The 19,751-nt window shown below is 50.1% G+C and overlaps 1 protein-coding gene across 3 annotated transcripts in view; it reads left to right on the top strand.

The window, feature by feature from the left end:
• Positions 1–19,751, top strand: part of Clip2 (CAP-Gly domain containing linker protein 2) — a 64,145-nt gene that overhangs the window by 4,878 nt on the left and 39,516 nt on the right. For all 3 annotated transcript variants that reach the window (XM_021162395.2, XM_021162396.2, XM_029477823.2), the window contains exon 2: positions 12,708–12,898. In XM_021162395.2, the coding sequence (XP_021018054.1) occupies positions 12,775–12,898 (124 nt within the window). In that variant the 5' untranslated portion in view covers positions 12,708–12,774. The remainder of the gene's footprint in view (positions 1–12,707; positions 12,899–19,751) is intronic.

Raw genomic sequence — 19,751 nt, 5'->3', positions numbered from 1 at the left:
TTCTCTTTCATCTGTATGGATGCCAGGGATTGTTTTTTTGTTGTTTTTTTTGTTGTTGTTGGTTTGTTTGTTTTTTGAGACAGGGTTTCTCTGTGTAGCCCTGGCTGTCCTGGAACTCACCTTGTAGACCAGGCTGGCCTCGAACTCAGAAATCTGCCTGCCTCTGCCTCCCAAGTGCTGGGATTAAAGGCGTGCGCCACCACTGCCCGGCTTTTCTTTGTTTTTGTTTTTGTTTTTTGGATGCCAGGCTTGACAGCTAACGCTTTCCCCTCTGAGCCATCTCACAGTCTTGCTGGACCCAAAAGGACGTTTCAGGGTAGGAGAAATAAGCCTTAGTCACTGAAGATTGCGGGGAGCCGGGGCCACCTGGGCCGGGAAGCTGGCTGGCAGCCACCCCTTCTGTTTCTTTCTGGATGCTGGTTTCATTCCCTCTACCCTCATCTTGCCTCTGTCCCATCTCTCCTTGACTCATGAGTGTGGCTTGGCCCAGTGTGACTGTTGTAAATGCTGGTTTCAGCTCCTCTTCATAGACCCCCCCTCCTGGTGGTATCTCCCTTAATCCTGGGTTGCCAGAGAGACCAAGTGAGGGGGCTCCCCTCATCTGCTTAGCTGGTGGTAGACGGGCTGGGAACAGCTGGTATAATCTATAAGGCAAGTTTTTGGTGCATGAAGTTGTGTGTGTGTATGTGTCTAGACAACTGGGGTGTGGCTATATAAAGGAGCTGGTGGTCTTATGGAGGGGGCAGAGCCATGAACACTTTACGGTCCTGGCACTAGATGCTGTATGGTGCTCCTGTCCTTGGCACTGTGGCTTAGCCTCAAGGATCATAAGGATGTGACCTTCTATGTAAACTCTTTGTCTTGGCCCAGGTTGAGGGAAGACCCTCTTCTCCCAAGATCTGGGGACTCGGGGTAGGTGGGTCTACTTCCAGCACCCTGTGTTTTCTGAGGCCTTGGAGCCCCCCTCCCTTGACCCCTCCTCCCTGGTCTTCACAGAGAAACACGAACTGTAATTGATGCCTTCAGAAACGCCTAGAAAGGTTAATGATCTGCTGTTTTCTGAGCAGGATGCAGAAGAGGCTGGAGGAATCACTAACAAGACATAAATACAGGGCTGTGGGCTCTCTCTCCTGCCTTGCTCTCTCTCCTGCCTTGCCCTTGGCTCCTCCCGAGAGTTGCAGAGTTAGGCAGGTGCTCTACAGCTGACCCATACTTCTTACACTAGAGGATTCTAGGTAGGCACCTACCACTGTTCCGTGCCCCCAGCCTTTCTCTGGGGGATTCAAGGTAGATGCTCTACCACTGAAACACACCTCCAGCCCCGGTGAGGGTCATTTAATTTTTCTTTCTTTCTTTCTTTCTTTCTTTCTTTCTTTCTTTCTTTCTTTCTTTCTTTCTTTCTTTCTTTCTTTCTTTTTTTAAAAAAGATTTATTTATTTATTATATGTAAGTACACTGTAGCTGTCTTCAGACACTCCAGACGAGGGCATCAGATTTCGGACAGTTGTGAGCCACCATGTGGTTGCTGGGATTTGAACTCGGGACCTTCGGAAGAGCAGTCGGTGCTCTTAACCACTGAGCCATCTCGCCAGCCCCCTATTTTTCTTTTTTTAAAATGATTTATTTATTTTTAATTTTGTGTATATTGGTGTTTTGTCTGCATGTGTGTCTGTGTGAGGGTGTCAAATCACTTGCAGCTGGATTGCAGACTGTTGTGAGCTGCCATGTGGTTGCTGGGAATTGAACTCGGATCCCCTGGAAGAGCAGTCAGTACTCTTAACCTCTGAGCCAGCTCTCCACCCCCTAATATTTTTTTTCTCTTGTGGATGTGGATGTTTTGCCTGCATGCAGGCCTATGCACTAGTTTTATGAAGTACCCATGGAGACCAGAAGAGGGCGTCAGATTCCCTGAAATTGGAGTTAACGTTGTGGGCTGCCATGTCTATGGTGAGAATCGAGCCCAGGTCTTCTGGAAGAGCAGACAGTGCTCTTAAATTAACCACTGAGACATCTCTCCTGCTCCTTTTGGTTGCTGTTGTTGGCTTTGTTTGTTTGTTTTTGAAGCAAGGTGTCCCCTCACCCAGGCTGCTCTCAACCTCTCTGTGTAATGGAGGGTGAACTTGATCTCTTGATCCACCTTCCAATTGCAGGCATTTCCCCGTGGGTGAGACCGAGCCTGTGTGGTCCTAGGGATGGAACCCAGGACTTTGTGTAGGTTAAGTAAGGACTCTCCCAGCTCCCTCCCACCCCGGGCTCTTTAATGGAGCTGTTAAATTGGCAGTTTCAAGCCACTTGCTTGGTGCTGTCCTAGGTCCTGAGACGCACACTGGGTTTGCAAAAGCTCCACCGCGCCCTGCTGCTCTCCCTGAGAAGTGGGAGAAGGCCTTCAAGGGCACTGGGTACCACTTTGCAGAAAGCCTGGGCATGCGTAAGACAGTGCATACATGTAGTGGGTGCTTGGCACGCAGCCTCCATTGGTAGGCAGGGCGAGGCTGCCTTTTCGGAAGCAACGGTAGATAGTACCAATTTGGACGTCCTCCTGATGACGTCTGGACCAGTGCATTTGTGTGTCTCTTCCATTCTTTCCTTCCCACCCACTCCAGTGTCGCTGGGTTTTAGTTTCAGATGTGTGGGCGGTTCCCTTGACCTGCTTTGCTGGCAAGCTCCCCTTTCTCCTGGCTGCCTCATCTTCGTCCTCCCTTTGTCTGGCTGGACTCTCTCATGCTCTTTCAAGGCCAGACCCCAGCATCCGTGTCTCTTCCTTCCCGTCCCTCGCCTGCTCAGGACATTGCCAGAATGGGAGAGCATCCGGATGTTAACACAGAAACTCGCTGCAGGGACATAAGGCACAGTAGAAGGCCCTCATTCTGTGCCACACTGTGGTCTCTCCTGCCCTCAGGGGAATACAGAGCCATGGGAGAGACACACAGGGCATGGATCCACAGGGCACAGGCTGTGCAGGACAACTGTGCCACACTGTGACCTCTCCTGCCCTCAGGGGAAGCCAGAGCCTTGGGAGAGACACACAGGACATGGATCCACAGGGCACAGGCTGCTCATTATATCCGGGCCGTCTGATGGTCCCAGATCCAGAGCCCAGGAAATTACCTGACAGTTACTCATCTAGTCTGTAACTGTAATCCTGTGTGTGTGTGTGTGTGTGTGTGTATGTGAGATGTGTGCATGTTTGTGTGGATGTGTGAATATGTGTACCTATGGAGATCAGAAGAAAACCTTTAGGGATCTCTTTCCACCTTTTTAAAAAATATATATTATTATATTGATTGGGCCTAAAGAGTTAGATCAGAAAATTTGAAGCTCTTGCTGAGGACCCAATTCGGTTCCCAGCACTAATATGGTGGTTCACAACCATCCAACAGACTCATGGGATCCAATACCCTCTTCTTCTGACTTCTATGGGCACTAGGCACACATGCGATACACATATGTACATACATACATACATGCATACATACGTGTAAAACTCTTACATGGAATGAAATAAATAAATCTAATATAAGTTTAAAAAGTTATTTGTTATTATTTTGATTTTTTTGAGAATAGTCCACACTCTTTTTTAAAAATGTATTTTTATTTTATGTCTATTGGTGTTTTGCCTGTACATATGTCTGTGTGAGGGTGTTAGAAGATGTGCAGTTGGGAGTTCCAGACAGGTGTGAGCTGCCATGTGGGTGCTGGGATTTGAACCTGAGTTCTCCGAGTGCTCTTAACTGCTGAGCCATCTCTCCAGCTTAGTTTTAACTAAAAAAAAAAAAAAAAAAAAAACAACCACCAAAAAAAACCAAAAACAAAACCAAAAACCAAAAAATCAAACAAACAAACAAACAAATAAAAAATCCAACCCATGATCACGCATGATGTGTGCGCATGTGTGTACACACCATAATGCACCTTTGGAGGTGAGAGAATAGCTCTGTGGGATTGGTTCTCTCCTTTCACCTTTGCACGGGTTCTGGGAATTGAACTCAAGTTGCCAGGTTTGCACAAGAAATGTATTAACTCTCGGAAGCTCTCACCAGCCTGCCAGGGAGTTAAGAAAACAGAATGAAAGAAGCCAGGCATGGTGGCTCACACCTTAAGTCCCAGCACTCGGGAGGCAGAGGCAGGCAGATCTCTGAGTTCGAGGCCAGCCTGGTCTACAGAGTGAGTTCTAGGACAGCCGGGGGCTACCTTCAAAACAAAACAAAAAACCCCCAAGCCAAAACTGTTTTAGTATCTGCCTGCTTTTGCAGTACCAGAGAGTCTGAGGCAGGGGAGTACACAGTTCAAAGCCAACCTGGGCTAATTAGCAGAGCCCTGCTTCCAAATAAAGGGGGGAAAAGTCAACTTTATACTGACCTATAACCTTTCGTACAAAAGCCCACATGGAGCCCCATGCCTAGAACCCAGCACTCAGGGGGTGGGGCCAGGAAGGATCAGGATTTCAAGGGGTCACATCAAATAGGCTTGTTTTGTTTTGTTTTGTGTATTTCACTACCTGGCTGGCTGGTAAAATGGTTCAGAGTAAATGCATTTGTTGTGCAAACTGGCAACTTGAGTTCAACTTATGCTGGGCTACGTGAAATAGTGTCTCAAAAACCAACCAACCAACCAAACAAACAAACAAGCAAAAAGGTAGACTGGCCAGGCGTGGTGGTGCATGCCTTTAATCCCAGCACTTGGGAGGCAGAGGCAGGCGGATTTCTGAGTTCGAGGCCAGCCTGGTCTACAAAGTGAGTGCCAGGACAGCCAGGGCTACACAGAGAAACCCTGTCTCGAAAAACCAAAAAAAAAAAAAAAAAAAAAAGGTAGACTGGAGAGATGGCTCAGTGTTTAAGAGCACTGGCTGCCAGAGGACCTGGATTCAATTCCCAGCCACCACATAGTGGCTTACAACTGTCCGTAACTCTAGTTCCAGGGGATCTGACACCCTCACATAGACATGCAGGCAGGCAAAACACCAATGCACATAAAATAAAAATAAATAATTAAACAAACAACAAACAAACAAACAAAACCCCCAGATGGGTGGTAGTACACACGCCTTTTATCCCAGCACTGGGGAGGCAGATTTTTTGTCAGTTGGAGGCTAGCCGATCTCCATGAGTTTCAGGAGAGCCGGGGCTATCGAAAGAGACTGTCTCACAAATCAAAAAGCAAGCAAGCAACCAACCAAAATAAACCCCACAGCTGGCAGTTGATTGGGAGAGGGGGGCTGTGTGCTGCTGGTCTGCCACCCACCCCCAGCTTGATCTTCCCAGATTCATCCATCCCCCCACCCTGAAGTCATGTCTGCATAGGGTCTAGCTGCTGCTGCGCCTTGGCTTGGAGGCTCTCCCAGAGCCTCCCGCTGGTCTCTGCTGCCATCCCTCTCCGCATGGTGGTCAGGCCTCTAGGCACTGTCAAGGGGTCCGAAGACCCCAACCAGGTTCCTTATCTGTTCTTTCACACTCTTCACACTTTTCACCATGGGCTTGGCAGGAGTTACACAGCTGTGTAAAGCCTGGGCCTGGCTGTTCCCAGCATCCTGCTGACCCTGGTGACCAGGGGAGAGTGATGGGAGAAGGATGGGGACAGGGATCCAGGCAGATGGACTCCATCTCTCCCGTTCTCCCGGGCCTGAGGCACAGCTGGTTTAAAACTTGGACTTTGTTTTTTGCCTGGAAGTTGACAAGACTCACAGGGAGGGACTGTCCCAGTCACAGCCTTTGCTTGTCTTCAGCTGGGAGGTCATGGACTTGGGTGACCTCTTGGTGACCCACAGCAAGCTGCCTGTGTTCCCTGATCCTCAGCCAAATGCAGTTAGAATGGTATCCTAGGCCCTTAATCTCAGCACTGGGGAGAAAGAGGCAGGAGGATGGAAAGCCTGAGACCAACTTGGGCTATATAGCAAATATGGAAAAGAAGGGGCTCAAGCTGGCTCAGCAGGGAAAGGGACTTGCTGCCAAGCCTGAAGACCTGAGTTCGAGCCCTGGAGACTTCTTCTGGAAGGAGAGAAATGACCAGATGACCCCACCCCCCAAGTTGCTGCCAAGTTGGAACCCTTCGTACATAGGGCATGCATATATCCCCCCTATATATATATATATATATATATATATATATATATATATATATATATACACACACACACACATATGTATATGTATGCATACACATATATACATATATATATATTTTTTTTTTTTTAAAGAGGCTGGATATGTCTAGTGTCAGTCTAGTGTCTAGTGTCACCCTTATGGAGGGACCATCTCCTGGTAGAAGTGCCCAGTGAATGAGCCAGGGCCAGCGGCTTGGCTGGAGTTCTGGGCCAGGGTGCCTACATCCTGCTGCCCTCTTCCCCGCCCTGGGGACATATTACCTCAGGACTCGGGCTTTCTCTTGCTCCACTTGGCACTGTCCCCCTCTCTAGGCCACTACCGCATTCACTGGGCCAGAATCCTGGGCCCTGTCCCCTACCGTCCTGTGGTGAGCGGGTCACCCCTAGGCAGCTGAAATGGAAACCCTGCAACAGAGCTCGGGTTTCTTTCCAGTAAGTGGCGATTGAGGACAGCACACAGGGGCCTGTTGCTTCTGTTAGACCCGAGTTCCCAGACAATGCTTGTGTGAACAGTGTCACCAGAGAGTTGTGACATGGGCCTCCTGACCTCTGTCAAGTATCTGGGATACTCCTGGGTTTACAAGCTTCCCAATCCAGGCACCAGAACCCCACCCCCTAGCCTCCTGAGCACTGAGATTAAAATTGTTTTTATAGCCCAGGCTGACTTCAGACTCACTATGTAGCTGAGGATAACCCTGAACTTCTGATCCTCCCGCCCCACCTTCCTACTTTGGGGATCACAGGTGTGCCCACCCTGGTTTAGGAGGGCGGGGGATCGAACCCAGGGCTTCATGCATAGGCAAGCCCTCTCCTGACCCAGCTATACTCCGAGCTTGGTGTATTATTTTACTTTCATTTTATTACATTTTAGCATGTGTATGTATGTGTCAGTTCTGCCCTTCTACCACGTGAGCCCTGAGGATCCAACTCAGGCCGTCAGGTTTGGTGGCAATTGTCTAAACTTGCTAGGCCGTTTGTCCACCTGGAACTTGAAGTCTTTCTTCCTCTGCCTCTTGTGCTGGAATCACTGTGTGCTGACCATGCCTGTGCTACCTGTATCCCAGTACAGGTGAGAACCCCAGGGACTGTCACATGGCTTCATGTCCTAAGGCCTCTTGGAGTGAAACTGGCTTTAGACCGCAGGCTCTCACTTCATGGCCTCAGCCATCAGCTGCACTGTGGCCAGAGGCCAGTGTATGGACATGTCACAGCTTTCCCAAGTCCTCCCCCACCCCACCCCCAACCAATTCTCTGTCCCAGAGCCCGGCTGAGTCACAGAGGGCCAGCTCAGCCCTCTGCCTCCTCCCCTCTTCCTGCTACCATTCTCCCCTCCCCCTCCCCTTTCCGGTCCCCTCCAGTCCCTGGCTGGGGTAGCAGAGACTGGCTGAATGCTGGCTTGGTTCTTTCCTGCCTGCTCCATGCGTTCCTTTGTTAGTTGAAGCAAGCAAGCGCTAATTCCCCAGAGGTCAGGGTCTTGGAAATGTTGTTTTAGGGCAGGGCCACCAGGCTAGGAGGTAAGGAAGAGCCAACCCTAGGACCAGTTCAATCATGGCTGCAACACTGAGACTCGGATGGAATCTGGGAAATTAATTTTATCTTTTCAGCTCCTGGTTCTATAAGTATGTGTTCTTTCTAAAAACTATTACTCGCTGTCTTTGAGAGGGAGCATGTGTGTGTTGCATGCACATGTGGAGGGCTGTTTGCTGGGGTTGGTCTCTCTTACCATGTGGAGCCTGGGGATTGAATTCAGGTTCTCAGGCTTGGCAGCAAGCTCCTTTACTTTCTAAACCATATCACCAGCCCTCAGTACCTTCCTTTTCTTCTCTCTCTTCCCTCCCTTTGTCATTTCCCTTCCTTTCCTACTAATCCCCTCCCTCCATCCTTCACTTTCTCTTTTCTTTCTTCTGTTCATGTTATGTGTGTGTGTGTGAATGTGTGTGCACATGCCTGCATCTGTGTGCACACACACATGTGCATGTATGTGTGTGTAGTCCCAATGCACACATATGTACCTATGTGTGCATGGTTTTTCATTGCCCTGAGGATCACCAAGTAGGCTACATTGGCTGGCCAGGGAGCTCCAGGGAATCCACCTGTCTCCGCCTTTCCGGCACTGGGCTTAAATGCATGTATCATTGTCCTGGTCACTATTGTACTGCTGTGAAGAAACACCTTGACTCCTAAAAAAGAAAACATTTAACTGGGGGCTGGCCTACAGTTTCAGAGGTTTAGTCCATTATCATTATGGAGGGAGGCATGGCAGGGGAAGGGAGGGGAGGGAGAGAGAGTCTGGTACAGGCTTTTGAAATCTCAAAGCCTATTCTCTAGTATAACTTTAATTTTTTTAAACCTTATTTTTAATGATGGTCCTTAAACGGTTTAACCTCTCTTTTAGCCCACTAGAGGTAGTGGAAAAGAAAGGATACCGGGGAAGTGGACCTGTTTAGAAAGGTTCTTTGGAGCGACTTCCGTCTGTATTGTGTGAAAGTCACCAGTTCCGTTCACAGGTCAGCAGCGGCAGCTTCATCCACTCACGAATACTTTATGGCTATATCAGCAGTCCAGTTCTGTAATTAGGTTAGCAAACGTGGGTTAGCAGTGGTGGCACTCCCTAGCAGAGACATTCAGGCCTCAACTTCAGCACAGGTCAGCAGGAATTAGGATTAGGGAGGAATGCCAGGAAAAGTTCTCTGCTGTGCCTCTCCCAGCAAATCGAAGATCAGAGAAGATGTGAGACCCACAAGCATTGCACAGCGGCGAGCTTGATAAGCAAGCTGATAAGCCTCTCTTACTGTCTATCGGGTACTCACCTCTAAACATCACGTGTCTTCTACGGGTCTTGTCTCAGCGTGTGTCTTTGCCTTAGCATGTGTGTCTGTCTCAGCTGACACCACACTGTCAATCAGCCCAAGTTTGAGGGAGCAGCAAGAAACTGCAGCACACCACCAGAAGTTTTTTGGTGCGTTTCTCTCTTTGGCATCCCAATAAACGGAGCTCAACTATGCAATGTAAGGCAGACCAATACATGTGTGTCATTAGCGAAGAATCTCTCATCACATGTCTTTTCATGTGTTTGCTTTAGCAGAACATTTTTTTCTGTGTCTGCTTCAGCCAAACATTCCTTCCTGAGTCTGCCTTAACTTTCCACCTGTGTCCACTTCAGGAAAACACCCCTTCATGTGATTGCCCCAGTAAAACACCATCCAACATAACTGACTTTCCAAAGAACCCTTAAGTTTCTACTTCCTCACCCCAGTGACACACGTCCTCTAACAGGGCCACACCTCCTAATCCTTCTCAAATAGGGCCACTCCCAGGTAACTAAGCATTTGAATATATGAGTTATGGGGCCATTCTTTTTTGTTTTTTGTTTGTTTGTTTTTTTTTTTTTTTTTTTTTTTTGGTTTTTCGAGACAGGGTTTCTCTGTATAGCCCTGGCTGTCCTGGAACTCACTTTGTAGACCAGGCTGGCCTCGAACTCAGAAATCCGCCTGCCTCTGCCTCCCGAGTGCTGGGATTAAAGGCGTGCGCCACCACGCCCGGCTCTGTTTGTTTGTTTTTAATATTTATTTATTATATGTAAGCACACTGTAGCTGTCTTCAGACACTCCAGAAGAGAGCATCAGATTTCGTTACGGATGGTTGTGAGCCACCATGTGGTTGCTGGGATTTGAACTCAGGACCTTTGGAAGACCAGTCGGTGCTCTTAACCGCTGAGCCATCTCACCAGCCCAATGGGGGCCATTCTTATTTAAACCGCCACAATCCTCATGCGGGACTTCTAACCATGAGCTCTGAGGACTGACTTTCCCTCGTGCTTCTGTGGCAAGTACTGCACTGACTGAGCCCTTTCTCCGGCCCTCTTTTCTTTTGCTAAGACAGGCCCTCCGTATGTAATGGAGGCTAGTCTAAAGCTCCATTCTCCTGCCTCAGCCTCCTAAGTGCTGTGATGACAGATGTCACCCTAACACTCAGCTGTTCCTGAACTTTTCTGACCTGTAACTGTTCTACTGGTAAGATGCCTGCTGCTTCTACAGCGGCCTTGGGCGTAGCCAGGTCACATCTGTGCAAGGTGTGTGGCATACAGTAGGTTCAGTACTGTGCATAGTAGTACAGCATGGTGGACAGGCAGGTTTCTCACACAGCAGGTTTCTTGGGTGTTAGGGATTTTGCAGCAATCAAAGGGCCGATGGATGCCACAGAGTCACACACACCATGTGATGACATCACCTGAGAGATTTTTTTTTTTTTTAGTGGGGAAAGACAAAGGCTGCCTCGGGGTGAGGATGGAGGAGAAAAGAGCCTGCAGGGAAGGCACTGGCATTATACAGGGGCATAACGCATGCTCATAGGGAAAATATGCAACTTGTGGCAACAGTGGAACTGTGCCGCATTTGGGCACTGGTGACGATGTAGCTCCCAGCACCAAGTTGCTGAAGGCAGGCTGGGGCTCACCAGCTTCTAGGATGTGGGTGGTCCCTGGTTTACTAACAGTAGAGAAACAGAGGGAGCCTTTTCTGAGAAGATTGTTGCGGGGACCTGTGGCCTGGAAGGCCTTGATCCTCTCTGCAGGCATGCCCTCACACAGGGTCTCCAATTAAACACTGATGAGTGGGATCTCAGAGGAGTCAGCAAGGCCTGATTTGAGGTTGCCCGGGGCTCTGGGGAGGCAGAATGTAGACAGAATGGCAGCAAACTCTCCTACGGTAGATTTCCAGGGCCATGGGTCACAAGAGGCTTCCTGGAACAATACTTATCCGGCCAAGGGACCTCTGAGTGAGGTGCCGCTGGTGGGGGAAAACTGCAAGTAGCCCATTCTGCCGATGTAGGCGTGTGCTCTGGTTACTTAGAGGCTGAGGCAGGAGGATGATAAGATCCAGGTCAACCTGAGCAACTTAGACTGTCTCAAGGTAAAAAATGAAAAGAGGGTGTGTGTGTGTGTGGGGGGGTGTTGCTTAGCAGTAAACATTTCCCTAGAATCCTCAGTGAGGAGCTGGGGGCGTGGCTCAGTGGTAGAGCCCCTGCCTAGAATCTCCCAGAGAGGGGCTGGGGGCGTGGCTCCGTGGTAGAGCCCCTGCCTAGAATCTCCCAGTGAGGGGCTGGGGGCGTGGCTCAGTGGTAGAGGCCCTGCCTAGAATCCCCCAGGGAGAGGCTGGGGGCGTGGCTCAGTGGTAGAGCCCCTGCCTAGAATCCCCCAGGGAGGGGCTGGGGGCGTGGCTCAGTGGTAGAGCCCCTGCCTAGAATCTCCCAGTGAGGGGCTGGGGGTGTGGCTCAGTGGTAGAGCTCCTGCCTAGAATCCCCCACGGATGGGCTGGGGGCGTGGCTCACTGGTAGAGCACTTGAGTAGCTTGCGTAAGACCCTAGGTTAAACCTTACTTCACCAAAACACTCCACCAACTAAAACATCCACTGGCTGCTGAACATAGGACTGAGAGACATTCTGAGATAACCAAGAGTTTCTGCCAAGAGAATTTTCTATGGATTTCTAGATTAGATCTCCCCCCCTACCCCTAATGTGTGTGTGTGTGTGTGTGTGTGTGTGTGTGTGCTTTTCTCTCTCCCTTTCTTCCCCCCCCCCCCGCCCTGCCTCTTGGCTTTTTGAGACAGGGGTTTTCTGTGTATCCCAGATGACTTCAATCTTGCAACAATCCCCCTGCCTCAGGCTTCTGAGTGCTGGGATTACAGAGTGAACTGCCAGCTTTTTTGTTTGTTTGTTTTTGTTTTTGTTTTTTTTTTCTTTTAGATCCTGTCTAGTGAGTGTGGCGGTCCCCTTCAGATAGGTGTGGGCCAAACAAGCAAGTGGGGTTAATGAAGGCCAGCCTGAACTCTGACCTGCCTTCTATGGTGGCCTGGCTTACCAGCTAGCTGTCTCTGGTTCTTGAAGCATCTTGCAGCCACACCCAAGCAGCCCCAAAGCAAAGATCTCAGCTCTGTCTGTAAACAGCACAGCAGCGTAGTGAAGCTTGGCTAAGCACCACACTTGTAACCGCCACACTCAGGAGGCTGGGATAAGATTGGAAGGGCCAGGGCTGGTGAGATGGCTCAGTGGGTTAGAGCACCCGACTGCTCTTCCGAAGGTCCAGAGTTCAAACCCCAGCAACCACATGGTGGCTCACAACCATCCGTAACGAGATCTGGCGCCCTCTTCTAGAGTATCTGAAGACAGCTACAATGTACTTACATATAATAAATAAATAAATCTTTAAAAAAAAAAGAAAATATTAAAAAAAATTAAAAAAAAAAAAGATTGGAAGGGCCAGCCCAGGATATATAGTGAGGCTGTGTGTCAGAAAAACCAAATACAGGGAGCAGAATGACTGTGCAGCACAGGGAGCCCTGAGTTCCATCCCTAGTCTCGAGTAGATCAGGTGTGCTGGCTTATATCTGTAAACCCCACCCTGAGGAGATGAAGGCAGGAGTTCAATGTCTTTCTCTACTACAGCATGAGGCCAGCCTGGGCTACGTGATACCCTATCTCAAACAGAACAGAAAGGAAACACTAGCATCCTGATGGGGCTCTGTCAGTTTCTGGACCACTGGGACCAACCAAGTTCCCAGGCCCTAATGAGAACTTCGTGATTCCATCCCTCTTGTGTTCTGCCCGCAGGTGACCGAGGATGGCAGAGAGGATGTGACCATTGTCTGCCTTGGTCTGCCCTTCTAGTGGCACCGCCATGCAGAAGCCCAGTGGCCTGAAGCCCCCTGGCCGAGGGGGGAAGCACTCCAGTCCTGTGGGCAGGCCATCCATTGGGTCTGCTTCATCTTCCGTGGTGGCCTCGACCAGTGGCTCCAAAGAAGGTACGTAAAGCCGGGAGAGGGATGGGGGCCTCAGCATGGAGACGAAAACAGACATGTATCCCACACAGATAGGACACCAGCTTCAGAGAGCAAACTAAAGATCCCACCAGAGTCCGGCGGGATGAACCAGTGCATTTACTGGGGTTACTTGCAGAGGAGTTTGGATAACTCAGAGGTAACTCAGAAACTTACTACATAGCCCAGGCTAGCCTTAGGCATTCAATGATTCTCTTGCCTCTGCCCCTAAGGTGCTAAGGGTACCAATGTGCACCACCATGCCCAGTTGATGCGGTGCTGGAAATGGGACCCAGGGGTTTGTGCTCTACCAGCTGTGCCAAAGCCTCAGCTCCAACAGGGCCGTTTTGAACCAGAAGGGGGTCTTAGTTTCTGTGCCATCACTGTGATAAAAATACCCTGTCAGAAGCAACTTGAAGGAGAAGGGTTGGGCTTTGGTTCACAGTTCAAGAACTCTGTCACAGTGGGGGAGTCTAGGAAACAGGAATTTGAGACCATTGGTCACATCTCTCGGAGAAACCGAGAGGTGCATGCATGCTCCTGATCAGCTGTCTTTATTTCATACCGTCCAGGTTTCCCTCCTCGGGGAATGTCCTATCCACCATTAAAATGAGTCTTTCAATATCCCCTAAACGAATTATGATAATTCCACAGGCATGCCCAGAGGCCGGTCTCCGGGAGATTCCAGATTCTGTCAAGTCGACGGTTAACACTGAGTATCGTAGAGACTGTGCTAGAATTAGAGATAGTTTGGTTAGTTTTGGAGACAAGGTCTTATAGCTCAGGCTGGCCTCGAACTCATGGTCTTCCTGCCGCATCCTGCAGGGCTGGGGTTATAGGCGAAAGCCACCACGCCCATCTGGAGATTTGCCTTTCTGTAGTCTTTGCCGTGGAAATCTTGATGGTTTCTTCCTTTTCTCTTTGATGAGTAACTCAGAGAGGCACAGCTCCTCACGGTCCCTGCTTAGTTAGGTCACACTTCACTAAGAAGTATAGGGCTCCATCCATCGCAGTTAGTTGTCCCAGAGCTTTGGAGACACCAGGTGGAGATTAGACTGCACAAGCTGGGTTTGAGGGGTGGGAAGTGGGGTAGAGAGTGGTGAAGGGGGTGATGGGGGTGGGGGGTCATAGGTGTTGCAGAAAGCGTGAGCCAAGGAAGATAAACAGCTGAGGGAGCTGCAGTGTGAGGTGAGCCGACAACAGGCTTGCTGGTCCAGTGGGGCCCAGTTTCCTCTGTAAGATGCCAGAGCCCTTCATATTCATGGCAGGCATTCCAGTAGAAGCTAGCTGAGAGACAGACAGACAGACTGGCAGACTGACACACTGACTGATCTTGTAGAGGAAGTCATTTTGCAGGGGGTAGGAATGGTGATATAAGAAGCCCCGGGGTAGGATTTAATTTGGCTTATGCAGGAAAAAAACCAACTGATCAGTCTCAGGGCTGGCGGGGATTTCTTGGCTGGTAAAGCACTTAGCATGCAGGCGAGGGCCTGAGTTTGGCTCCCCAGTGTCCATGTAAAACACAGGGCATGGCAGTACAACAAGAGGAACCCCATGCTTGCTGGCCAGCCGGCCTAGCTGGATTGGTCAGTTCTAGGTACAGACAGACAGACAGACAGACAGACTCTGTCTCGAAGAATGAGGTGCAAAGTAATAAAATGAGACATCCAAAATGGTGGTTAGTTTCAATTGTCACCTTGATACAATCCAGAACGACATGGTGGGAGAGTCTCATGAGGGATTGTCTGTGTTGGGCTGGCCTGTGAACCTGTCTGCTTGGTTCCTCTTGATTGTTAATGGACCTGGGAAGACCCAGCCTGAAAGCAGACGACACTGTTCTCTGGTTGGAGGCCGTGAACTATGTGAAAGTAGAGAAAGCCAGCGGGTCGCTGAGCAGGCAAGCATTCCTTTCTCTCTGCTCTTGCCTGTGCACGTGATGTGCGCAGCTGTTACAGTGTCTGCCGTGACTTCTCCACCAGGATGGCTGTGGCCTGGAATGGCGAGCTAAAAATAAACCCTTTCTCCCTTAAGTTGCGTTCGTCAGGGTGTCTTGTCACAGGAATAGACATGAAACGATGACGCTCGGTATTGACCTCTGGCCTCTTCTGCATGCATGCACACGTGTATATGCACATGCATGAATATGTTCACACACAAAGACACATCTGTGTGGAAAGGAGTGGGAGTTGATGTGTGTGGGGGTACCAGAAGTAGGGGGTGAAGGGCAGGGATTCGGGTATCTTTCCAACATAGGAAGAGCTGTATAGGGTGTGGCCTATACAATATATTATCTCCACTGTGAGCATGGACCATGGGGCTGAAGGGAGGACTAGGCCACAGAGGAAATGTACAGTCATCCTGGCGAAGGGTGCATGCTCACTGCCTGTCATAGGGAGGCCACGGGGCCACAGTCCTGAGTCAGGTCACTTCCTCCTTGAGGGTGCTGAGTAATAGGGGGATTGGGAAACTGCATTGTTAGGCTAGTGAGCTCAATCCCTGGGGCCATGTGGTACAGAGAGAAATGACTCCTGCAAGTCGTCTTCCAAGAACTATGACGTACACCCCAACATACACCCCACCCCCGTCTCCTAGGCATGCACACAACCAACCAACATCGACATACTACATACACACAGCAACAAGTACAGAATTCCAGGAGTTGGAAAGAACACTTCTTCTTGCTGCTCTTTTTTTTTTTTTTTTAAATATTTATTTATTTTATGTATGTAAGTACACTGTAGCTGTTTTCAGACACACCAGAAGAGGGCATCTGAACTCATTATGGATTGTTGTGAGCCACCATGTGGTTGCTGGGATTTGAACTCAGGTCCTTCAGAAGAGCAGTCAGTGCTCTTAACCACTGAGCCATCTCTCCAGCCCTTCTTGCTACTCTTACAGAGGACCCTGGCATGGCTCCCAGCACTTACCTGGTGGATCACAACCATCTGTAACTCCAGTTCTAGAGGATCCAATGCCCTCTTCTGGTCAGGCACTGCACATATGTGGTGCACACACTTACAAGCAATAAGACATCCATAAACAGAAAATAAATATTTTTTAAAAGGATTTTAAGTACAAAGAGATGAGATCTGGCTCCCAGTTGGCTGAACTTCCTCCAGCAGGGGTGGCTCCGTGGATCCTAGTAGCTGGGGAAGTGTACCAGCCAGCCTGGCCCTAGGCCAGGATATGACCTTCAAGGAGAAAGGCCTGTTGTCTCTTCTGGGTTCTTTCTTCATTGGCCTCGTCAAGTGAGGACCCAGTTTCTTTTATTCCAAGTGTCTGGGATTTAATCCAGGGCTTCACACATGCCAGACCAGTGTTCCGACACTGAGCCACAACTCCAGCCCCTCTTGGGTGTGTGCGCATGCGTGTGTGTGTGTGTGTGTGTGTGTGTAGGTTCTAGGCAGGTGCTGTACTACTGAGTCACACCTGAGGCTCTCACTAAGAGATTTTAGGCAAACGCTCTAGCATCCTTTGGGGTGTCGGTGCCAAGAGACTTGGGAATAAGTTTAAATAGGAGCTCTAGGAAAAACCGTCCCCATTCCTGCTGGCCCTTCATGTTCTCACTCACCCATGAAACTGGCCATCGCTCTCCAAAGCAGTGATGGCACTAAGTCATCCCAGCACTGAGGCTGAAGCAGGAGGGTTAGCGTGGTTGGTGGTGGGTATTGACCCAGCATGCACAAAGCTCCGGGTTCCATACCAGGTGTGATGCATATCTGTCATCTCGGCCTCTGGGAAATAGGGAAAGGGTTAAAGGTTAAAGGTTATCCTTGAGGCTAGTACCTGGGACATAAGAGCCCCTGTCCCAAAACAAATGTGTCAATCAGTTGACAAAACAAAGCACCGAGGAGTCTGGGACTCTGTGGGGACACCCAGGACGATTTGAGAGATCCATCTGCGAATTGGCGCCTGCCTTGGGAAGCTAGTCTGTGGCTCCCTCCCAAGGCATGATGTCAGCTTTGGGCAGAGAGGGTCTGGCATGGGAAGCAGCCTGGATGGATGCCACGTGTGGCAGGGAAGGCCTGTGTTGGTGCCCAGAAGCATGGCACAGGATGCAGCGGGGTCCCAGGGGAGGCTTCAGGGGCAGGCGTCTCCCTGGAATGCAAGTGGAGGAGTGTGGACAGGATAGAGCACCCCTGGAGGATGCTCTGGGAGTACCCAGGTCAGTGTTAGTGTGTATTCTGGGCTGAAAGAGAAAAGGGTTCATGACTCCAGGTACCGGGTGTGGACTCCATTCTGTTCTGTACAGGGAAGGGAGGTTCTGTTGGGTTATGCACAGCAGCCTTGCTCTGGAGTCTCCTGTAATCTTGTGTGTGTGTGTGTGTGTGTGTGTGTGTGTGTGTGTGTGTGTGTATTCATGCATCGGGTGTGTGCACAGCGCAATACAGAGGTCAGAGGACTGCAGGTGTCCGTGACGTTTCTGTCTTGTGTAGGTCTCTCTCTTTTGGAGATAGGATCTTACTGTGTGTGTGATCCTAGCTGGCCTAGAGCTCACAGGATACTGGATCTCTTTCCACCTACCTGTTTATACCAGCTTAGCTGACCAATGAGCTTCCAGGAGGTTCTCCTGTCTCAGTCACCCATGTTACTGTCCAAGCTCTGAGGTCACATGACCATATCCAGCTTTACATGGGTCCGGGGATTCGAACTCAGGTCCTCATGTATGTGTGGCAAATACTTTACCACTGAGCCATCTTCCTCTAGAGTCTCCTTCTAATTCCATGCCTGAGAGGTCCCTTCTGACCGTTGGAAGGTATGCTGGGCAGCTGGGATCTGGGGTTATCAAGCAGGGTGTATGGGCCATAGGCGGCCATTGTACTTCTGTTGTTGAGCTGGGCCTTGAAGGACTCTCCCTGATGTGCTTCTCACCCACGGTATCAGAGCGTCCGAATAACCCAGGGTGACAGTTCCTTCTATATCTGAGCCACGCCCCAACCCTTCGCTGGGAAATTCTAGGCAAGCACCCTGCAAGTGAGCTACATCTGAGCCCCTCTGATGTATGTTTCTTCCCTTCCCTTCCCTTCCCTTCCCTTCCCTTCCCTTCCCTTCCCTTCCCTTCCCTTCCCTTCCCTTCCCTTCCCTTCCCTTCCCTTCCCTTCCCTTCCCTTCCCTTCCCTTCCCTTCCCTTCCCTTCCCTTCCCTTCCCTTCCCTTCCCTTCCCTTCCCTTCCCTTCCCTTCCCTTCCCTTCCCTTCCCTTCCCTTCCCTTCCCTTCCCTTCCCTTCCCTTCCCTTCCCTTCCCTTCCCTTCCCTTCCCTTTCCTCTCCTTTCCTTTCTTTCCCTTTCTTTCTTTCTTTCTTTCTTTCTTTCTTTCTTTCTTTCTTTCTTTCTTTCTTTCTTTCTTTCTTTCTTTCTTTCTTTTTTTGAGACAGGGTTTCTCTGTGTAGCCCTGGCTGTCCTGGAACTCACTCTGTAGACCAGGCTGGCCTCAAACTCAGAAATCTGCCTGCCTCTACCTCCTGAGTGCTGGGATTAAAGATGTGCGCCACCACCGCCTGGAGTATGTTTATTTTCTTAAATATATTTTTATATTATTTATTTCATATGTGTGTGTGGTGGGCAGATGTGCTGAAGCAGGTGTGTAGAGGTCAGATGATGGTGTGTAAGAATGAGTTCTCTCCCTCCGCCATGCGCGACCCAGAGATTGAGCTCAGGTTGTCAAGCTTGGCGACAAGTGCCTCTTAAAAAAAAAAAAAGATTTATTTATTTATTTATGTATATGAGTACACTGTAGCCATCTTCAGACACACCAGAAAAGGGCATCAGATCCTATTGCAGATGGTTGTGAGCCATCAAGTGGTTGCTGGGAATTGAACTCAGGACCTCTGGAAGAGCAGTCAGTGCTGTTAACCACTGAGCCATCTCTCCAGCCCCTGACAAATGCCTCTTGAGTAGCCCTTGAGTCTTGCTGACCCTCCTCTCTTGCTGTTGAGATAGATTCTCTGTGTGATCTGGGCTGGCCTAGATCCTGTGGCAACTCTCCTGCTTCACTCTCCTTGCTCCTCCGCTCCCTGCCCATCTCTTCGGTACCTAATCTGAGATGTCGTTTGAGGCATTGGGGGTTGGGGGTGGGGACCAGGCCTCCTGTTGCCCTTGCTAGTTTCATTCTGCCAAGGTCAAGAGGATTCTTTTAAGGCCAGCTCCTCCACTCCCTCCCCTAACCACATCCTAAACTTGTTAATGGCATCAGGATGGGGAAGCCAAGATGAGCTTTTCTGGGGCTATGTGGCAGGGGGCAGGGCTGCCTCCGAACACTCCTGACGTTCTGTCCACTATTGATCTGGGAGGCGGGAACCAAGGCCAGCGCCTGCCTGCCTGCCTGCCTGCCGGGCTCTATGGCTGGTGCCTGAAGCTCCTCCATGGGAAGCTGGCTCTGCTCATTTCAGGGTAAGAACCTGTCACACCCTCCCCAACCCTTCTCGTTCTCGGATCCCCCTTAGCTCACTGTGGGCTCCAAGTGGGGGTAACAGAAGGGGATTATGAATAGCATTCAACTCCAGAAGGATACTGAGCCATTCTGGATGGTGAATGCCTTCAGGGAAGAAAGGTACAGAGGCAGCCTCGCTGGCCTGGTGCCACAGGGTGGGGGTGTTCAAACTACAGTGGACTCTTCCTGTGTATGGGATGGACTCAGCCTTCCATGGGCGCTGTGGGGCTGGGAGCTGTCCGAAGGCTGATTGAATCGGGATGTCATTCTGGGAGGGAGGTCCGTTATTCCTTCCTTCCTGGCCTGTGCCTTTGAGAGCCCCTGGGGAGAGCAAAAGGCTTGGAACAGAAAGCTAGCTACTCAGGGCATGTATGTATGTTTCTTGCTGGGAGTGCAGTGTGTGTGTGTG

This window comes from Mus caroli, unplaced genomic scaffold (genome assembly GCF_978045245.1).
Source record: "Mus caroli unplaced genomic scaffold, Mus_caroli_1 scaffold_4, whole genome shotgun sequence".
In the NCBI taxonomy this organism is placed as follows: Eukaryota; Metazoa; Chordata; class Mammalia; order Rodentia; family Muridae; genus Mus; species Mus caroli.
This window is presented reverse-complemented; position numbering and strand designations above follow the sequence as displayed.